General features: G+C 40.4%; 1 protein-coding gene across 4 annotated transcripts in view; it reads right to left on the reverse strand.

Annotated features, from left to right (window-relative positions):
* Positions 1–20,857, reverse strand: part of LOC141227176 (EF-hand calcium-binding domain-containing protein 4B-like) — a 143,747-nt gene that overhangs the window by 26,604 nt on the left and 96,286 nt on the right. For all 4 annotated transcript variants that reach the window (XM_073667209.1, XM_073667211.1, XM_073667210.1 and 1 more), the window contains 4 exons: positions 16,339–16,883; positions 14,625–14,706; positions 12,337–12,451; positions 4,565–4,666 (listed from right to left, as the gene is read on the reverse strand). In XM_073667209.1, the coding sequence (XP_073523310.1) occupies positions 4,565–4,666; positions 12,337–12,451; positions 14,625–14,706; positions 16,339–16,883 (844 nt within the window). The remainder of the gene's footprint in view (positions 1–4,564; positions 4,667–12,336; positions 12,452–14,624; positions 14,707–16,338; positions 16,884–20,857) is intronic.

Here is a 20,857-nt window from a genome sequence, read left to right on the forward strand (position 1 = left end):
ACTCAAACAGCTTAAGCTGTGTATAGGAAGAGGCGCCATACTGAATTTATGCCCCAGGTACAGGAAAACCTAGATTCGCCTCTGAGCATAAATAAGTACATATAAATGAATATTTCTTCTCTCTGAGCATTTTTGTACATATAGGTCACAGATTCCAGTGACCTAATAGCTTCTAGGCATTAGATTACTAACAGCAGTGTTCTGCATAGATAGGAATACTAGGAAGACACAGATCATGTCCTCACAGCATCCTCCTCTCCCCTAAGTAACAGTTTGTGTCACATTGGGCTTTGGGTTTACATGTCAATGACCCAAACCTTCATGCATTCAGAACATAGGACTAAACACTTTGAAAACTGTGTTTCACACTTGGTGTGAGAGGAACCTGTCATTTATGGAAGAATGGGCTATTACAGTGTCAGCTTGAACTCTTTAAAGTGACTCTGTCAGTACAGAATAACTTTTCAAACTAAATAAAGGTGCTTGGTTCTCCATGGTGGGGCCAATCATTTAAATACACCTTTCTACCTACTTTCCGTATATCTCCATCTTTCTCTGGCCCTATGTAGCCAGAGCTTTCAATCAAAGCGGGGCGTGAAGATTGAGGAAAAACAAGCAGGTGGGAAGGTGTAGTTAAATGATTGGGGTGCTTCACGGCAGGACCAAACAGGCACCCCAAAATCATGCCATTAAAAGTACTAGCCCTCATACAACTATACATAAAGATAAATTGTAAAAAAGGTAACGCACCTCCAATGTAGTGATGTAAAATATTTTCTTTTCATATTTAAAAAAGATCTAATAGTATAAAAATAGTAAAGCAAGGATAAACTAATATACAAATATTATTAAAATGTCCCAAAATAGGCCACGTCCATAACAGATTAAAAGGGAAGAACAAAGTCTAGTACAGGAATACACTCTGTAATGTTTAATTGCCACTTTTGGTTGGTGCCTTCTACTTTCACGTCATGCTCCAGTGGCGCCAGCCTGAGGAAAGGGAACTGCCATAATTTGTTCCATGTTCAAATTAATCCTACACACAGTACTTATATTAACCCCTTATACCCAAAATGTTGTGATCTATTTTGGATGTTAAGACTTAGCATCATTTTTCATATCTGGAAAGTGTCACTTTGCGTGGAATTTTCAATGATTTTTACGTCTTAAAGGGATTGTCCAGCAAAAATAAGTTATCTCCTATCCACAGGTGATGACTTATTTAATGTGGGGGTCCGATTGCTGGGTCTCCCAGCAATCTGCAGAATTGGGTCACTTTTATACCCATTATAATAGAGCGGGGCAGTGTATGTGTGCAACCTTTTGCGTGATTGGCATCATCATGCCGTCATTGCAGTGATACAGGCACATTGTGATAAGGATTCATTACTTTCTTTTTTCTTGCACTTTATATAATCATGCTTATTATCTAGAATCATGTTCATACTAATGTTATTTGGCACTGGGCACCTTATATTCTTCTGATAGACAGTGTATTGACATTAGAGTCATGCTCTGTGCTTCTTATATCTTGATCCACAGGGTCCTATTTAAGTAATGTATGATAGATGTTACATTAACATTAATTTAGCTACCATAACATTTGTTGTATCATGAATATTCATGTATTTATATCATATTTTGCAATTGCATTGTTATGTATTTATGTCCCATTTTCTGACTTGTGTGCTTTTGAAATAGATTCTTTAAAGGTTTATATGTTTATTAGTGATGAGCGAGCATGCTCGCCACTGCTCGGTACTCGTCCGAGCATCTCAGTACTTTCGAGTTGCTCGGGCGGGAGCTCGGGCCCCCTTCCTGCATGTTTGGCGCTATTTAGAGCACCAATAATGCAGGGATTGTCTGCACTCACTGTAATGTCACAGCCATGGTGGTTGTGGCATTACAGTGATTGCCTAAATCGATGGGAACAGTGCTCACAGTGAAACATGAAGAGCCGGCAATTCATCAGCTGCATACACCGGTACCCGACAATTTAGAACCGAAAGAATAGAGCATCACACATAGATTAGATAGATAGAAACATGTCAGTCACATATATAATAAGTACAGTGACAGTATTGGTTACTGTACTTGTTATTTAGTGTTAAAATAAAGGATTTATAAAAAAAAAAATAATAGTGTTTTTGTCTCTTTAAAAAAAGCCGGCCGGCAATTCATCAGCGGCATACATCGGTACCCGACAATTTAGAACAGAAAGAATAGAGCATCACACATAGATTAGATAGATAGAAGCATGTCAGTCACATATATAATAAGTACAGTGACAGTGTTGGTTACTGTACTTGTTATTTAGTGTTAAAATAAAGGATTTATTAAAAAAAAAATAATAGTGTTTTCATGCACCCGTTTCTTTAAAAAAGCCGGCCGGCAATTCAGCAGCGGCATACATCAGTACCCGACAATTTAGAACAGAAAGAATAGAGCATCACACATAGATTAGATAGATAGAAACATGTCAGTCACATATATAATAAGTATAGTGACAGTGTTGGTTACTATACTTGTCATTTATTGTTAAAATAAAGGATTTATTAAAAAAAAAATTGGCGTGGGGTTCCCCGTAATTTTAGTCTCTAGCGAAGGTTAAGCAGACGGCTGGGGCAGATGTTTGAAGCCTGGGAAGGGGGTAATACCCACGGAGCTTCCCAGGCTACTAATATCAGCCCCTAGCTGAATACCTTGCCTTTACTGGCTATTAAAATGGGGGACCCCCCAAAAAATATGACGCGGGGTCCCCCCTATTTTAATAGCTAGCAAAGGCTAGGCAGACAGCTGGGGGCTGATATTAATAGCCCAGGAATGGTGCCAGGAATATTGGCCTCCTCCCAGGCTAGAAACACCAGCCATCAGCTGCCCCAGAAATGTCGCATCCATAGGATGCGCCGATTCTGGCACTTAGCCTCGCTCTTCCCACTGCCCTGTAGTGGTGGCAGTGGGGTAATAGGGTTGGGGTTGATGTCAACTTATAATGCCAGCTGACATCAAGCCCAGGTTAGTAATGGAGAGGCGTCTATAAGACACCCCCATTACTAACCCCATAGTGAAAGTTAAAAAAAACACAAACACCCAGAATAAAGTCCTTTAATTTAAATAAAGACACAATTCTTTAATGTTCTAAATTAAACTCTACTTACCGACACGCCCATTCCAGCTGAAGCCAACGATCTCCTGCAATGAAAGTAAAATAATAAACCAACCTCATCCTTACCTTTCCATGGTTCCCAGGACGGCTTCAGCTCAACTACATTGACATGACAGGCTGGATCGCAGCAGAACGCTGCCATCCAGCTTGCCATGCCGCAGAGACTGAGAAGCTCCTCAGTGAAGCTCCTCAGTGTCTGGCTGTGATGGCATCCAGATGAGCCGAGTTCATGTCCAATGAACTCAGCTCACCTCATGCACGTCACTGACAGCGTGGGAGAATTCTCCTGCTCAAGCGGTGCCGGCAAATGACGTCACCGCTTGAGCAGGAGAATTCTCCCACGCTGGGATGGCATTGAGATGGCAGGCTGGATGGTAGCAGAATGCTGCCATCCAGCTTGCCATCCTTCACAGACATTGCTTGCTCTCTGCAGTGTCTCTGAAGGATGACCCCCTTCCCAAGCTTCAAACATCTGCCCGAGCCATCTGCTTAACCTCCACTAGAGACTAAAATTATGGGGACCCCACGCCAATTTTTTTTTTAATAAATCCTTTATTTTAACACTAAATGACAAGTACAGTAACCAACACTGTCACTGTACTTATTATATATGTGACTGACATGCTTCTATCTATCTAATCTATGTGTGATGCTCTATTCTTTCTGTCCTAAATTGTCGGGTACCGATGTATGCCGCTGATGAATTGCCGGCCGGCTTTTTTAAAGAGACAAAAACACTATTATTTTTTTTTTTATAAATCCTTTATTTTAACACTAAATAACAAGTACAGTAACCAATACTGTCACTATACTTATTATATATGTGACTGACATGTTTCTATCTATCTAATCTATATGTGATGCTCTATTCTTTCTGTTCTAAATTGTCGGGTACCGGTGTATGCCGCTGATGAATTGCCGGTCGGCTTTTTTAAAGAGACGGGTGCATGAAAATCGGAGGGCACTAGTGTGTTCCAAGTGTCCTGCTATGTTTTTCATGCACCCTCCTATATACCCTGCCTGCCTGTCTGCCTATATATTCTGCCTGCCTGACGTTTAATTGAGCACTGTTCCCATTGATTTGGGCAATTTTTGACCTTCTGCAGACCGCCGGGGGGACCGCCAGAAAAATGCTCGAGTTTCCCATAGACTTACATTGGGCTCATTGCTCGAAGTTCGGGTCGAGCACATTGGAATACTCGGGTGCTCGACCCGAACTTCGAGCACCCGAGCATTTTAGTGCTCGCTCATCACTAATGCTTATGCATTGTAGCTATTTATCTAAAGAGAACATAGGATTTAAAATATAATTCTACTGGGTCTATAGCCATATTCTTTAGTAGAATTTTGAATGGTGAGTAGTTATTACAATAAAATATATAATAATAATACCCATACCTGAGCCAACTTCTGTCCATCATCAAATGTCACCTGCCTTTCAGCATCACAGTCTAGTTTATTGCCAAGAAGAAGAATGATGATATCATCCATTGCTTTTTCCTATGAGTCAAGATTATAGGACATTGTCAACAGCCATAACGTTCAACATCTATAAGCATTATTAACCATGTACTGCATGTTTTTTACCTGCACATTATCAAGCTGACTATAACCGAGATAGCTGTTGGATGAATACTCATTGAAAGAGGACCTTTTGCCAAATTTTTCATGTTGAACTGGACTCACAACTCTCTCTGTTGCAGAGATATTAGTAATCAAAGAATTTGGCCCCTAATGAGTTAATTTTCATTAAGTCCCAGTGGGTGTTATCAGATAGAAAAAGTACACACCCCAGTGAAAACTAACTGTATGATGTTGACCAATCATAAGCAGGCAGCAATGCTTGAAGGAATGAAGAACACTCCCCAAAATAGCTCAGTGCAGGTTTCTCAGTGTGTGAGATCTAATGATACAACTCTGATCTCCTGGTGTAACTTCTCCAGGAGTCAGTGTGGGGAAGTGTCAGCTGAGTTTAGTTGTGTCACACCACAAACCCTTCTACTAGCACTCCTACTATCATAGGACTGTCGCCTCTGATATAATGCCCCTCTCCCCCCACTGGCTTTTCAGGCTTTTAATCACTTATGCCTGTTTTGCTCAACTTGTAATCAGCCTGCAGTGAGATGAGGGCTGTCATTATATCTCAAACAGAAGAGAGAATAGGCAGGTTACTCCTGTGAGAGTTGTGATTCCACACATCTACAGACAGGCAGTGTGGGAGATTGGGAGATAGGGTAGTACAGCAAAGGTGACCATGTTATTAAAGAAGGAGAGCTGACAGAAGATTTGTAATGTGACACAGCAATATCCAGCTGTACTGCTAATTTCCCATACTGAATCATGCAGGAGGTTAGACCAGGAGATCAGAGTTGTATCATTATATCTCACACACTAAGAAACTTGCACTGAGCAATTTTGGGGAGTGTTCTTCATTCCTTTGAGCATTGCTGCCTTCTTATGATTGGTCAACATCATACAGGTAGAAGAAGTACACGCCCCAGTGAAAAATGTCTGATAACATCCACTTGGACTTAACGAAAATTAACTTATTAGGGCCAAATGCTTTAATTGCTAATTAGTGTTGAGCCACCCCCGTAGTGTTCGGGTTCGGTTCGGTTCGTCGAACACCGGGATGTTCGAGGAACTGTTCGTCGAACACCTTAGAACACCGTCGAACACCGTTAAAACCAATGGCAGGCAAACAAAAACACATAGAAACACATAGAAAACACCTGCAAAGGTGTCCAAAAGCTGACAAACTGCTCAGAAGACACTCTCTTTAAAAAAGCCGGCCGGCAAATTCAGCAGCGGCATACACCGGTACCCGACAATTTAGACAAGAAGGAATAGAGCATCACACATAGATTAGATAGATAGAAACATGTCAGTCACACATATAAGAAGCACAGTGACAGTGTTGGTTACTGCACTTGTCATTTAGTGTAAAGGATTTATTAAAAAAAATATTAGTGTTTTCATGCACCGTCTCTTTGAAAAAGCCGGCCGGCAATTCAGCATCTGTACCCGACAATTTAGAACAGAAAGAATAGAGCTTCACACATAGATTAGATAGATAGAAACATGTCAGTCACATATATAATAAGTACAGTGATAGTGTTGCTTACTGTACTTGTCATTTAGTGTAAAGGATTTATTTAAAAAAATAATAGTGTTTTCATGCACTGTCTCTTTAAAAAAGCCGGCCGGCAATTCAGCAGCGGTACCCGACAATTTAGAACAGAAAGATAGAGCATCACACATAGATTAGATAGATAGAAACATGTCAGTCACATATATATGAAGTACAGTGATAGTGTTGGTTACTGTACTTGTCATTTAGTATTAAAATAAAGGATTTATTATTAAAAAAATTGGCGTGGGGTTCCCCTTAATTTTAGGCTCTAGCGGAGGTTAAGCAGACGGCTGGGGCAGATGTTTGAAGCCTGGGAAGGGGGTAATACCCACGGAGCTTCCCAGGCTACTAATATCAGCCCCCAGCTGAATACATAGCCTTTACTAGCTATTAAAATGGGGGACCCCCCAAAAAAAATGACGTGGGGTCCCCCCTAATTTAATAGCTAGCAAAGGCTAAGCAGACAGCTGGGGGCTGATATTAATAGCCCAGGAAGGGAGCCATGAATATTGGCCCCCTCCCAGGCTAGAAACACCAGCCGTCAGCCGCCCCAGAAATGGCGCATTCATAGGATGCGCCAATTCTGGCACTTAGCCTCGCTCTTCCACGCTGCCCTGGTGCGGTGGCAGGGGGTAATAGGGTTGGGGTTGATGTCAGCTTATAATGCCAGCTGACATCAAGCCCAGGTTAGTAATGGAGAGGCGTCTATAAGACACCCCCATTACTAACCCCATAGTCAAAGTTAAAAAAAACACAAACACCCAGAATAAAGTCCTTTAATTGAAATAAAGACACAATCCTTTATTGTTCTAAATTAAACCATACTTACCATCACGCCCATTCCAGCTGAAGCCAACGATCTCCTGCAATAAAAGAAAAATAATAAAGCAACCTCATCCTTACCTTTCCATGGTTCCCACGACAGCTTCAGCTCTGCTACATCGAGATGACAGGCTGGACCGCAGCAGAACGCTGCCATCCAGCCTGTCATCCCGCAGACACTGAGAAGCGCAGGCTTGCTTGCGCTGCTCAGCGTCTCTCTGTGACGACATCCAGATGAGCCGAGTTCATGTCCAATGAACTCGGCTCACCTCATGCACGTCACTGACAGCGTGGGAAAATTCTCACGCTGAAGCGCTGATTGCAGGAGAATTTTCCCACGCTGTCAGTGACGTGCAGGAGGTGAGCTGAGTTCATTGGACATGAGCTCACCTCATGCACATCACTGACAGCGTGGGAGAATTCTCCTGCACTCAGCACTTCAGCGTGAGAATTTTCCCACGCTGTCAGTGACGTGCATGAGGTGAGCCGAGTTCATTGGACATGACCTCGGCTCATCTGGATGCCGTCACAGCGAGACAGTGAGGAGCGCAAGCATGCCTGCGCTTCTCAGTGTCTGCGGGATGACAGACTGGATGGCAGCGTTCTGCTGCGGTCCAGCCAGTCATCTCGATGTAGCAGAGCTGAAGCTGTCGTGGGAACCATGGAAAGGTAAGGATGAGGTTGGTTTATTATTTTTCTTTTATTGCAGGAGATCGTTGGCTTCAGCTGGAATGGGTGTGATGGTAAGTATGGTTTAATTTAGAACAATAAAGAATTGTGTCTTTATTTCAATTAAAGGACTTTATTCTGGGTGTTGTGTTTTTTTTAAATACTTTACTAGAAATTCATGGCGGTCATGTCTAATACTGGCGTGACCCCATGAATTTTGGGCTTGGGGCCAGCTGATAATACCAAGCTGGCCCTAACCCCTTTATTACCCAGTGAGCCACCGCACCAGGGCCCTGGATGAGTTGGGTACAGCGCCAGAAGATGGCGCTTCTATGAACGCGCCATTTTCCGGGGTGGCTGCGGACTGCAATTTGTAGCGGGGGGGGGCCCAGAAAGCTTGGGCCTCCCTGCGCTGCAGATTCCAGCCCCCAGCTGCCTAGTTGTACCTGGCTGGACACAAAAATAGGGCGAAGCCCCACGTACTTTTTTTTTAATTATTTCATGAAATTCATGAAATAATTAAGAAAAAAAGGCCTTCCCTATATTGTTGTGTCCGGCCAGGTACAAATAGGCAGCTGGTGGTTGGGGGCAGCCCGTTCCTGCCTGCTGTACCTGGCTGGACACAAATATAGTGCGAAGCCCCACTTCAATTTTTTTTAATTATTTCATGAAATTCATGAAATAATTAAGAAAAAAAGGGCTTCCCTATATTGTTGTGTCCGGCCAGGTACAAATAGGCAGCTGGTGGATGGGGGCAGCCCGTTCCTGCCTGCTGTACCTGGCTGGACACTAATATAGTGCGAAGCCCCACTTCAATTTTTTTAAATTATTTCAGGAAATTCATGAAATAATTTAAAAAAAATTGACGTGGGGCTTCGCACTATATTTGTGTCCAGCCAGGTACAGCAGGCAGGAACGGGCTGCCCCCAACCACCAGCTGCCTATTTGTACCTGGCCGGACACAACAATATAGGGAAGCCCTTTTTTTCTTAATTATTTCATGAAATAATTTAAAGAAAATTGACGTGGGGCTTCGCCCTGTTTTTGTGTCCAGCCAGGTACAACTAGGCAGCTGGGGGCTGGAATCCGCAGCGCAGGGAGGCCCAAGCTTTCTGGGCCACCCCCGCTGCAAATTGCAGTCCGCAGCCACCCCGGAAAATGGCGTGTTCATAGAAGCGCCATCTTCTGGCGCTGTACCCAACTCATCCAGGGCCCTGATGCGGTGGCTCACTGGGTAATAAAGGGGTTAGGACCAGCTTGGCATTATCAGCTGGCCCTAAGCCCGAAATTCATGGGGTCACGCCAATATTAGACATGACCACCATGAATTTCTAGTAAAGTATTTAAAAAAAACACAACACCCAGAAAAAAGTCCTTTAATTGAAATAAACACACAATTCTTTATTGTTCTAAATTAAACCATACTTACCATCACGCCCATTCCAGCTGAAGCCAACGATCTCCTGAAATAAAAGAAAAATAATAAAGCAACATCATCCTTACCTTTCCATGGTTCCCAAGACAGCTTCAGCTCTGCTACATCGAGATGACAGGCTGGACCGCAGCAGAACGCTGCCATCCAGCCTGTCATCCCGCAGACACTGAGAAGCGCAGGCATGCTTGCGCTCCACAGTGTCTCTCTGTGAGGGCATCCAGATGAGCCGAGTTATTGTCCAATGAACTCGGCTCACCTCATGCACGTCACTGACAGCGTGGGAAAATTCTCCTGCACTCAGCGCTTCAGCGTGGGAGAATTCTCACACTGAAGCGCTGAGTGCAGGAGAATTCTCCCACGCTGTCAGTGACGTGCAGGAGGTGAGCTGAGTTCATTGGACATGAGCTCACCTTATGCACGTCACTGACAGCGTGGGAAAATTCTCCTGCACTCAGCGCTTCAGCGTGGGAGAATTCTCACGCTGAAGCGCTGAGTGCAGGAGAATTCTCCCACGCTGTCAGTGACGTGCAGGAGGTGAGCTGAGTTCATTGGACATGAGCTCACCTTAAGCACGTCACTGACAGCGTGGGAGAATTCTCCTGCACTCACCGCTTCAGCGTGAGAATTTTCCCACGCTGTCAGTGACGTGCATGAGGTGAGCCGAGTTCATTGGACATGAACTCGGCTCATCTGGATGTCGTCACAGAGAGACGCTGAGCAGCGCAAGCAAGCCTGCGCTTCTCAGTGTCTGCGGGATGAGAGGCTGGATGGCAGCGTTCTGCTGCGGTCCAGCCTGTCATCTCGATGTAGCAGAGCTGAAGCTGTCGTGGGAACCATGGAAAGGTAAGGATGAGGTTGCTTTATTATTTTTCTTTTATTGCAGGAGATCGTTGGCTTCAGCTGGAATGGGTGTGACGGTAAGTATGGTTTAATTTAGAACAATAAAGGATTGTGTCTTTATTTCAATTAAAGGACTTTATTCTGGGTGTTTGTGTTTTTTTTAACTTTGACTATGGGGTTAGTAATGGGGGTGTCTTATAGACGCCTCTCCATTACTAACCTGGGCTTGATGTCAGCTGGCATTATAAGCTGACATCAACCCCAACCCTATTACCCCCTGCCACCGCACCAGGGCAGCGTGGAAGAGCGAGGCTAAGTGCCAGAATTGGCGCATCCTATGAATGCGCCATTTCTGGGGCGGCTGACGGCTGGTGTTTCTAGCCTGGGAGGGGGCCAATATTCATGGCTCCCTTCCTGGGCTATTAATATCAGCCCCCAGCTGTCTGCCTAGCCTTTGCTAGCTATTAAATTAGGGGGGACCCCACGTCATTTTTTTTGGGGGGTCCCCCATTTTAATAGCTAGTAAAGGCTATGTATTCAGCTGGGGGCTGATATTAGTAGCCTGGGAAGCTCCGTGGGTATTACCCCCTTCCCAGGCTTCAAACATCTGCCCCAGCCGTCTGCTTAACCTCCGCTAGAGCCTAAAATTAAGGGGAACCCCACGCCAATTTTTTTAATAATAAATCCTTTATTTTAATACTAAATGACAAGTACAGTAACCAACACTATCACTGTACTTCATATATATGTGACTGACATGTTTCTATCTATCTAATCTATGTGTGAAGCTCTATTCTGTCTGTTATAAATTGTCGGGTACCGCTGCTGAATTGCCGGCCGGCTTTTTTAAAGAGACGGTGCATGAAAACACTATTATTTTTTTTGATAAATCCTTTACGCTAAATGACAAGTACAGTAAGCAGCACTGTCACTGTACTTCATATATATGTGACTGACATGTTTCTATCTATCTAATCTATGTGTGATTCTCTATTCTTTCTATTCTAAATTGTCGGGTACCGCTGCTGAATTGCCGGCCGGCTTTTTTAAAGAGACGGTGCATGAAAACACTATTATTTTTTTTGATAAATCCTTTACGCTAAATGACAAGTACAGTAAGCAACACTGTCACTGTACTTCGTATATATGTGGCTGACATGTTTATATCTATCTAATCTATGTGTGAAGCTCTATTCTTTCGGTTCTAAATTGTCGGGTACCGGTGTATGCCGCTGCTGAATTGCCGGCTTTTCATGTTTCACTGTTGGCACTGTTCCCATCGATTTGGGCAATCACTGTAATGCCACAACCACCATGGCTGTGGCATTACAGTGAGTGGCAGACAATCCCTGCATGATTGGTGCTCTAAATAGCGCCAGACATGCAGGACAAGCTTTTGGTGCACGAACAGTTATCGAACATAACCTCGAACAGCCGAATTTTTTGCAAATCGTTCGGGTTCGTCGAACAACTCGAACACCACCCAAAACAGCTCGAATTTGAGATTGGCGAACAGTTCTAGTCGAACACCGCTCATCTCTATTGCTAATATCTTAGCATCGGAGAGGAAAATGTAAAAAAAAAATGTTTTATTCCACTCTACAGCACTATTATATCATGTGTCCTATTCAACATAATAAATTTGGTGAAAGGCCCCTTTAACCTCCAGCTATTCCTCCCAATTGTACCATAAATTTGCACACTTTGGTCAGAAGGGGAAAAGCAGCAGCTACAGCATACTGGCAAAGGCATGATATCTCAATGGAACAAAGGCTTAATATCTCATGGCATGTTGAAATTCTTCAGTTGTGAATTCTGCACATTAGATATGATGCCAATCCTGCCAAACTGAGTGGGTTCGGTCAATTTCAAACTAAATATGCAGGGCCATCTCTACATTTGGAGAGATTTCACAAATATGAATTCAGTACATCTGTTCTACTTAAAAGATATGTTATAATAAAAGACCTAACAACTGCATACAATGGAAAATGACTCAAGAGATCTAAAAATCTTGAATCCAGTCAAAATGACTCTTAATTGGTATTACAAGTAATAATAAATCACATTGAGAATAGGACAATATCCCAAAAAGCTACGGGGGCAGAGATTGCTATTTGCGATAATTGAATTCCCATAGAAAATGTGGTTATGTGAATTTGCAACCCTTCTCTTTTGACTATTGTATAAGTCTTCCAAATTCCCTTAATATATAATTATTCCAATATTCTAATTGAGCATATAGAATTTTATATGGCATGATATCGTTACCTGAATGCAGTTTAGCCATCGGCGCACACCAGTGAAAGTTTCCCTAGAAGTTACATCATACATGATCACCATACCATCCGCTTTTCTAAAAAACTGCTCTGTGATGCTATAAAACCTGTCAGAAATAGGAATTATAGGTAAATAAATACAAATATGATAATTTCCTTTATATATTTCATTTCTAGCATCGAAAAGTATTATATACTGTATATTTATATATAATACAGTATTTTTATCAAGTTCTGAGCAGGTAGAGAACATGCATTTGGAGACCCCGCAATTCAGTGAAGCTACCGTCACAGTATTAATAGACAATATGTTCAACAAAATTTTTACTTCTGACTTAAATTCTTTCAGGTGTTTTTGCAGCGTTTTTCATCCATTCAGAGGAATTAAAAAAAATAAAACGCACTTAAAAACAGATAAAAAAAGCATAAATAATGCTTGTATTAATTAAATGCAGTGTTTTTGTTGCCAAAACTTTTATTTTGGTGCAGAAAAATCCACAGCAATTATGCCAACATACCTTTAACAGTTGAAAGAAACACAAACAATGGCACAGCTGCTGTTTTTTCCCATTCTTCCCCAGAAAGTAATAATAAAATGTGATCAATAAATTATATCTAAAATATATCTTTGTGCCGTGTTAGCCAGTAAATAGATCAGTGTTTAAAAATCCCGATCATGACTTTCAAGAAGCCACAATGTTAAGATTTGAACACTAGGGGGCAGAGTTTAGCAACAGAAGAGAATAGAGCTCTAGAAGGCAAAAGGATTCAGAAGCTACAAAGTTGAATCATACAGGTTCATGTAAAAAAAAATCCAATCTATAGGAAAATTGTATATAACAAACAGGGAAATCGTAAAAAGAATCGTAAAATGTCAAAAAGGTAAAGGTGCAAAGTTAGGGTTTACATAGTACGAAAGAAGTCACAAAATATTAAAATGATATTTAAAAGATATTCATTATGAAACACACATCACAAATAATAACCATCACATAGAAGCAAGAAACCTATGTAAATGAAGAACATGGTGAGATACAATCACTAGGCGGCTCACCATCAGATATACTTAAAGGGAATCTGGCAGTAGGATAAACCCTCCTAAGCCGTCTATGTGGGTATGAAGGTCATACAGTAGGAAGCTGATTAAAGTGACACCTTGATATATGTAGTATGATTTCTTATTCCAGAGATATCCATGTTTTTCTGATAAATAAATGAGCTGTTCCAGGCTATGAGCCGGACACTGATCTGCAGGAGTCCTGAACAGCTCATTTAAATATAAGAAAAAAGTGGATTTCTCAGACGTTTTTCTTATGCAATTTTATTATTTAAGAATCATACAATGTGATTTTCTGGCTTTTCTTTTTAGCTTCTGTCTCTCACAGTTGAAGTGTACCTACGATAAAAATTACAGACCTATCCATTCTTTGTGGGTGAGAAAACTTGCAAAATCGTCAGTGTATCAAATACTTATTTTCCCAACTGTATCTAACTTATTAAACATGTACAGTAGACAAAGCACAGATATATTAAGCCCAAAAAATGACAGAGTCCTATGATCTGAGATATACAGTCAATTCAAGAAACCCCCCAGAAAGTAATAATGTAATAAAAATATTTAGGGGTTCTTGATGATTATTAAGATCAAGAAAAGGCCAGAGGACTCTTATCAGAAAAAAACTGCGGGATCAGTTTAATTATACATATAACAAATTTTTATTGAAAATATATACGTATTCATATAAATAGAAAACCCATGAAAGGTGAGACAGAATAAATTGCTAGGGTTACTTAAAGCAATAGTGTACAAATAGAAAACCCATAAGAACACATTGGATCCCCAACCCTAATTACTTAGGAATATCGGATAGGCAGCAAAGGAACATGTTCTCCCACAGGAATAGGTAAGGTGCAAAATATTGTACAGATAACGTGTGCACAATTGCACACAGACACCTAATGAGTTATTGAAGCATTGTAAACATTAATTATTAAGTGCTATACCTGAAGACATGCTGGCGTATCCTAGAGCGGGTACGGGGTCCTAAAAAGCGCCTCAAATGATATAATCTGCACCCAAAAAATGGTGCAAAGAAAAAGCTGCAAAACTGGCACAAAAAACACTGCAAAACGTGCATTTTTAATGCAGCATTTTTTTCTGCCAAGAGAGTAAGTTTTAGCTGCAGAAAAAAAATCCAGTGAAAACACTGCATGTGAAAATAGTCTTACGGCATAAAAATGTATCTAATAATCCTCAGTAATAATCCTAATGTTATTTACCTCTCCTGTCCTGCAGTGTCCCACAGCTGTAGTGCATATTGTTTGTCGTCCACAATTAGGCTTTTAATGCGATAATCTATTCCTGCAGTATAAGACATAAGACATATTGAAAACTTTTATACACTTTACATACATACAATGTATTCTCTCTACTGCAGAATTATCACTGTATAGTCATCATTGGTCCACGTGATATCAGATAGATCTAAAACTATAGGTGTATTTTTCATCCATCAGTTACCCGTGTGAGTGCTAGCATTACCTCACACATCTGCATCACAGCTTCCTAGGCTTCTCTATGCAGTAAAACTCCTAAAAGAACAATGGTGTCATTTCCTTTAGATCAATGAAGAAGCCGGGGTTTTCATTTTTATGAAGTACACAGTGTTCTCTATACTTTCTCTGGATCCTTCACTGGGCATTGACATCTGTTGTGGTTGCGTGAATGTAGGATCATTTATATAAACCCCAGATTTTTCATTTATATAAACCCCAGATTTTCGTGTTGGTAATATATTTTGAAAGGATTTTCGTTTTTGCAATTTCAATTTTTTTCTTCCCCTTCTTCCAAGAATACCTTTTTTTATTTTTCCGTCAACATAGACATATGAAAGCTTGTTTTTTGTTTCAGGACAAGTTGTGGTTTTGAATTACTCCATTCATTTTACCATGCAATGTACTGGAAAGTCAAAGTATAGAAAAATGTTGAAAAAAATGCAATCTTGCTATTGATTTTTTTTGTTTTGTTTCACAGTGTTCATTGTACGGTAAAAAAGATCTGGCAGCATAATTATCTTGGGCACGGCAGTAACTGTGATATAAATCTCGTACAGTTTTCTTTTTTTTTTTATTTGATTGCTAAAAAAGGAAAAAAATTGGAAATTTGTAAAAAAAACAAACTAATAAATAAATAAATGTGTGTGCCGCCATTTTCCGAGACTCATAACTAATATTTTTCCATCTTTGGATTTGCGTTAAGGCTTGTCCTTTGCAGGGCAAGGTGAATTTTTTATTGACAATATTAGAGGTTAAATATGACAATAACATTTTGAATTCTTTTTTGACACGATAAAAGGTGAAAGGCAAGTCATATTATAATTGTTTTTGGTTTGGAACGTTAATCATGCCTTGCAAAGAGTGGTCAGGAAGGACTGCAGTCAAACCGCTAAATAGTTATTCTGCTGTGAACCCAAAAAGTAAAAATTGTTTTACCCTTATTTTCAAAAATTGACCATCATTAGTGATCCAAAAAAGCTGTTCAAATGTCTTGATGCACAACTCTTTAGAAGTTCCTTCATCAAACACTCATACAATGGTCAGCATAACTGAAACCTAGCAAACAAACCTCCAAGAAGGTCCCTCTACTTAAGTTGGCTATACACTGTTAACTGAATGTTCAAGTGTTTTTAATGGGGAGAGAGGAGGAGGCTGTTGCCAGACACCTTTCACAGCAAATTATCTCCGCTGAAAAAAAAATGGATCAGAAGTTACAATTTCAATGGCTTAATTATTTGCTCCCCAAACATCATTGATGATGGGGAATCGAGACCACACATGTCAAATGGTCAGTTGTTCCCACCAAGGTTAGAAGGTTCTAACAACTTTCATCTAATTGGGTGCTTTATTGTGCCCTACTTGCATTAAGACATATTTTTGTATTTTATGTACACTATGGCATGGATACATAAACAGGAAAGCAATGTTTCCTCCTTACCTATTGTAGCAGACGTATCCTTGCTGTAGGACCCTTCATGAACTTGACGTAGAAAAGATGTTTTTCCAACATGGGTGTTTCCAACAAACATAATTTTATATACATGGTCTGGGTCTGAATGGAATTCTTGAAGGTGGTTTGGTATTTTTGACTTATGTTCTACCTTCTCATGAAAGTTGGAGATTTCGGAAGTGTTCTTATTTTCAACATCAAAGTCTTGTTGGATTCTTTTCGTCTGTAAAGCTATATCTATCTTTTTTACATCTCGGTAGGATGTTTTGTTTATTTCAAAAGAAATACTACTTTGTTCTTTTTTTGTGTAACCATCAAGAGCAGGTGATTCGGGTTTGGTAAGATGACTATGAACAGAATCTCCTGCTGTAGTACTGAAGAAGTCTTCGGTTGGCATTTCCTCTATAATACCTTCTTGAAGTAGTTTGGAGTGTTTAAGTAAGCACTCTTGTATTGGGTCTTCTTCTATTGAAATGACTCTTGCTCTTGCACTTTTAAAGGTATTAGCACTCTTGAATGTATTTTGCTGATCACTAAATGTAATAGTGTATAAAATAGTTTTAGATCACAGCACAAGCACAAATAAAAAATATAACTCATTCTATATAATTTCTACTTTTATTTTGCTTATATTTACTAATTGTATTACATTTAAAAACTAATTGAAGTATGGAAGTTTCTTTGTGATCCTGGCAATGTGTCAAGGCAAGAAATTGGTTGTGAAACTTAAATGCAAATTATGCTTCAATATTTCTGCAAAAATCAGATGATCATTAATTTAACATAATAAAATAAATTAATTAATGCTTCAGATTCCGGCTTATAATATAACCTTTAACGCAGTTTAACGCCCTGTTCATTATGCTCTTCTGAAACCTTAAACTGGCCATTAATGTGAGGTCTCATGCACATAAAAGAGCTTGTGCGGTGGCACATGAGCCATGAAGCAAACTGTCATATGCTACATCTGTTAGATACCATATTATGGAGAAGGAATGCTTTTATTAAAGAATATCTCCCTAATTCATCACAGCAAGCCCAACAGAAAACAACCTTCCCATTCCTCAGTACACAATCGGAGTCATGTAGATGCAAAATGGCCAGACACATTTTTATTTTGTCAAATTCTATTACTTGAAAACACTTGTATGCATGGATTCTTAAAGGGAATCTGTTACTGTCACGCAAGGTGAGGGAAGGAACAAGTGTACAACGACAGGAAGTGGCGGAAGGGAGCCCAACAACTAGGGAAAGGGGGAGTGGAGACCCTTAGGCAGATTACTGTTGAACGAGTATGAATTGTTAAGCCCTTCGGCAAGCACGCTGGGGTGCTAGGCCCTAGGTAGGGAGGGGACGGGGTGAACACTAGTCAGGCCCCACTGTAACTAAAGACAATAAGGTAGACAAACAGAAGGGATACACGTAGCTTGAGAAGACACCAGAGAGATAATGCTAACTGTCCTCCAAGGGAAGTCCAAGAAGAAACTAGCCAACTACTAGTACTCCAGGCATGGACAGAGGAACATAGAACTATCACCAGCGACTCTCTGGAGACACTGAGAGTTTTTAACTACCAAACAAGGGTGTGTCAATTAGCAGCAGAAGGTGGAGGTAGCTGCTGGGTCCTAAGAAGGATATCACTACACTACAGAGATGAGATGATCAAGAAAGCATCTGCAATACTAAGCGCAGTGACCTTCTACAGCCGGATCCAGAGCGACTGTCTGTCACACTTGATACACCCATGACAGTTACCAAGTTTTGCTACTCCATCTAAGAACAGCATGATGTAGTGGTAGAGACCATGATTCCAGTGATGTATCACTTACTAGGCTGCTTGCTGTAGTTTTGATAAAATCTCTGTTTTATCTGCTGTAGATCTACCAGTTCTCTGAAGGAAGAGCTCTGTAAAATCTCGCCCCCACACCACTGATTGGCAGCTTTCTGTGTACACTTCTACATAGTCAGCAAACTGGCAATCAGTGTTGGAGACGGGATTACATAGAACTCATGAATATGGAGGACAACTTGGCAGCAGGTTTAATAGTCCTATAGTGATATTCTCCTACTGATAAAACAGTGATTTTATCAAAACTATATCAAGCAGCACCGTAAGTGTCACATCGCCAGAATGAGGGGCTTAAGGTCACCACGTACGTGTTGACGTTGCAACCTTTTTTGATGGGTAGGACTGTCGCAACCTTTTTTTTTTCACATGCTAAAATCACTGATGAAACACTGATGGTACAAACTGTCACACTGACCAAACACTGATGAAAATCGAATCCAAAACATTGATTAAAATCAGACTATTTTTTGCAAACCAGTAAAAAAGGCTGACAAGTGATTGAGACCTAAGCCTTATGTTTTCTGAGGCATAATCATTGATGGATCCTTTATCTGCACAATAGAGTGGTCACGTCACTCTTGAAGGCGCCATGTCTCCTTCATAGTTTACGTAGGTCTAATGGTGTTAACAAAGTTTTGGGTCCTATCCCACCAAGAACAGGTTCTCCTCGTGGGAAATTTAGATTGCGAGCCATAATTGCAGCAATGATAATATTGTCTGTTAAGCGCCGCAGAAAATGTTGCTGCTATAGAAGCAAGCATTAATAATAAATACAGTAAATTAAAATCAATATCACAATATTATACACATATCATTACACTTGATAATATATTATCCAATAACCTCTAACTTACATTGCTCTTCTTGGGAGACAATAAATACAGATCTATTGTCTTGCAAAGTACAACAATCCCTGACAATTATGCCGATGCTGCCGCACCCTTCAGATCTCTTCTTCAAAGCCTACAATTAATTACAATTGCTTTAAAGTAGTCTTTGCTTTGAAGCTGCTGTGGTACAAGAGGGTGGGGAATAATACGTAATAATAGTTGGGTTCATGGATATGTTTTTCTTTTTTCACACAATTGTGAAACCATAAAATCAAAGCAATCTTTAAAACATGATGCTTCTGGATGAAAAATAGCTTACTCAGCTATTTTGGCTTAATTTCTTTAATGACGTCTCAGATACTAGTTTCAGCTACTTCATTGGCAAGGTTTGTGTAAGAATATTGTTGGGCTACAAAGGGCATTCTCTTTGAAAATTCTAACTACAATTAAGTAAAAACATATTCACTTGTATCTATATTTTTAAGCAGTATATCCATGGTGCTATACTTCAACCCAATCACCAGCATTTAAAGGAAAGCTATCAGCAGAAAATAACCTATTGTTTAAATCAGGTTTTTGTGTTACATAAACATTTTAAAAATGTTTGGTATTTATTTTTCATATCATGATTCTTATTAAAAAAGCAAAATTAGTAATCTTGCAATTTTCACACTGGCCACTGGGGCTTTTTTAGTCTCATACTCCCTGTCTTTTCAGGAAGCGTTTACAACAGTTTTCTTATCAGCAGAGGTAGGATTACAGTGACAGGTAATTCCTCTAAAGGCAGCTGATAGCACTGAATACACCAATCACAACAATGCTACAGCTCACCCTGTCCCCAACTCCCTTGTAATAATAATAATAATAATAATTTTCATTTTCATAGCACTAACATATTCCACAGCACTTTACAATTAAGCAGGGACATGTACAGGCAATAAAAACAATAAAATGTAACACATTTCAACAGTTACAGGAAGAGTGAGGGCCCTGCTCGCAAGCTCATAATCTATACATACTCATTAGATGCTACAGTACAAAAGATAAGGTCAGAGTCTGTTTATTGTGGCTAATGTACATTAAAAAAGCCCCAGTGGTGAGTGTAAAGATTTCAATATTTCAAAAACTATTGGGAACATTTCCCCGACGTCACCGGTCACATGACTGGGCGCCCTTGACTTTAAGGTTCCTCCTGGCAGCGCATGTGGCGACATCCTCCCCGGTCTCCTCCAATTGGCCGCACCTCTCTTTTTAACCCCCTTTAGTTCTACCAGACGCTATCCCCTGATGAAGGACCCTCAGTCCAAAACGCGCGTCGGAGTGTGTGCCGCCCCATCTTGTGGCCACTCAGGTAATATGCAGCACTTCAGCTTCCTTGCCTTCATGACTACTGCACATTATATATTAAGTGACCAACTATGGGCAGTGTGTACGTTTTGTGGTTGTGTAGTATATCCAGTGTCTCTTGGTACCTTACTTTGAAAAAAACCTTGTTTATTTATATTGTATACCGCAGTTTATTCTCTTAATTACAGCTACAGCATATTGCACATTGCCCCTCTTATCCACATACACTGTATGTGCCTGTGGTTCTTGTCATATACTATCCTGTTATACACCATCTTGGCATATATCATCTTGCTATATACCATCTCAGCTGCAGCAACATTATAATACATATTGCTTTTTCCATATACTATATGTGTCTGATGCTCCTGTTACACATTATTTAATGTTGGCTGTTATGTAGTATGTATTTTCTACTATTTATCATTTCTAGTGCATATACGGAAACAGCCTTGTATGTGGTCCCTATGTGTTTACTTAT

The sequence above is a fragment of the Phyllobates terribilis genome, unplaced genomic scaffold, assembly GCF_046119375.1.
Source record: "Phyllobates terribilis strain yellow unplaced genomic scaffold, ASM4611937v1 Scaffold_2__4_contigs__length_985480577, whole genome shotgun sequence".
NCBI lineage: Eukaryota > Metazoa > Chordata > Amphibia > Anura > Dendrobatidae > Phyllobates > Phyllobates terribilis.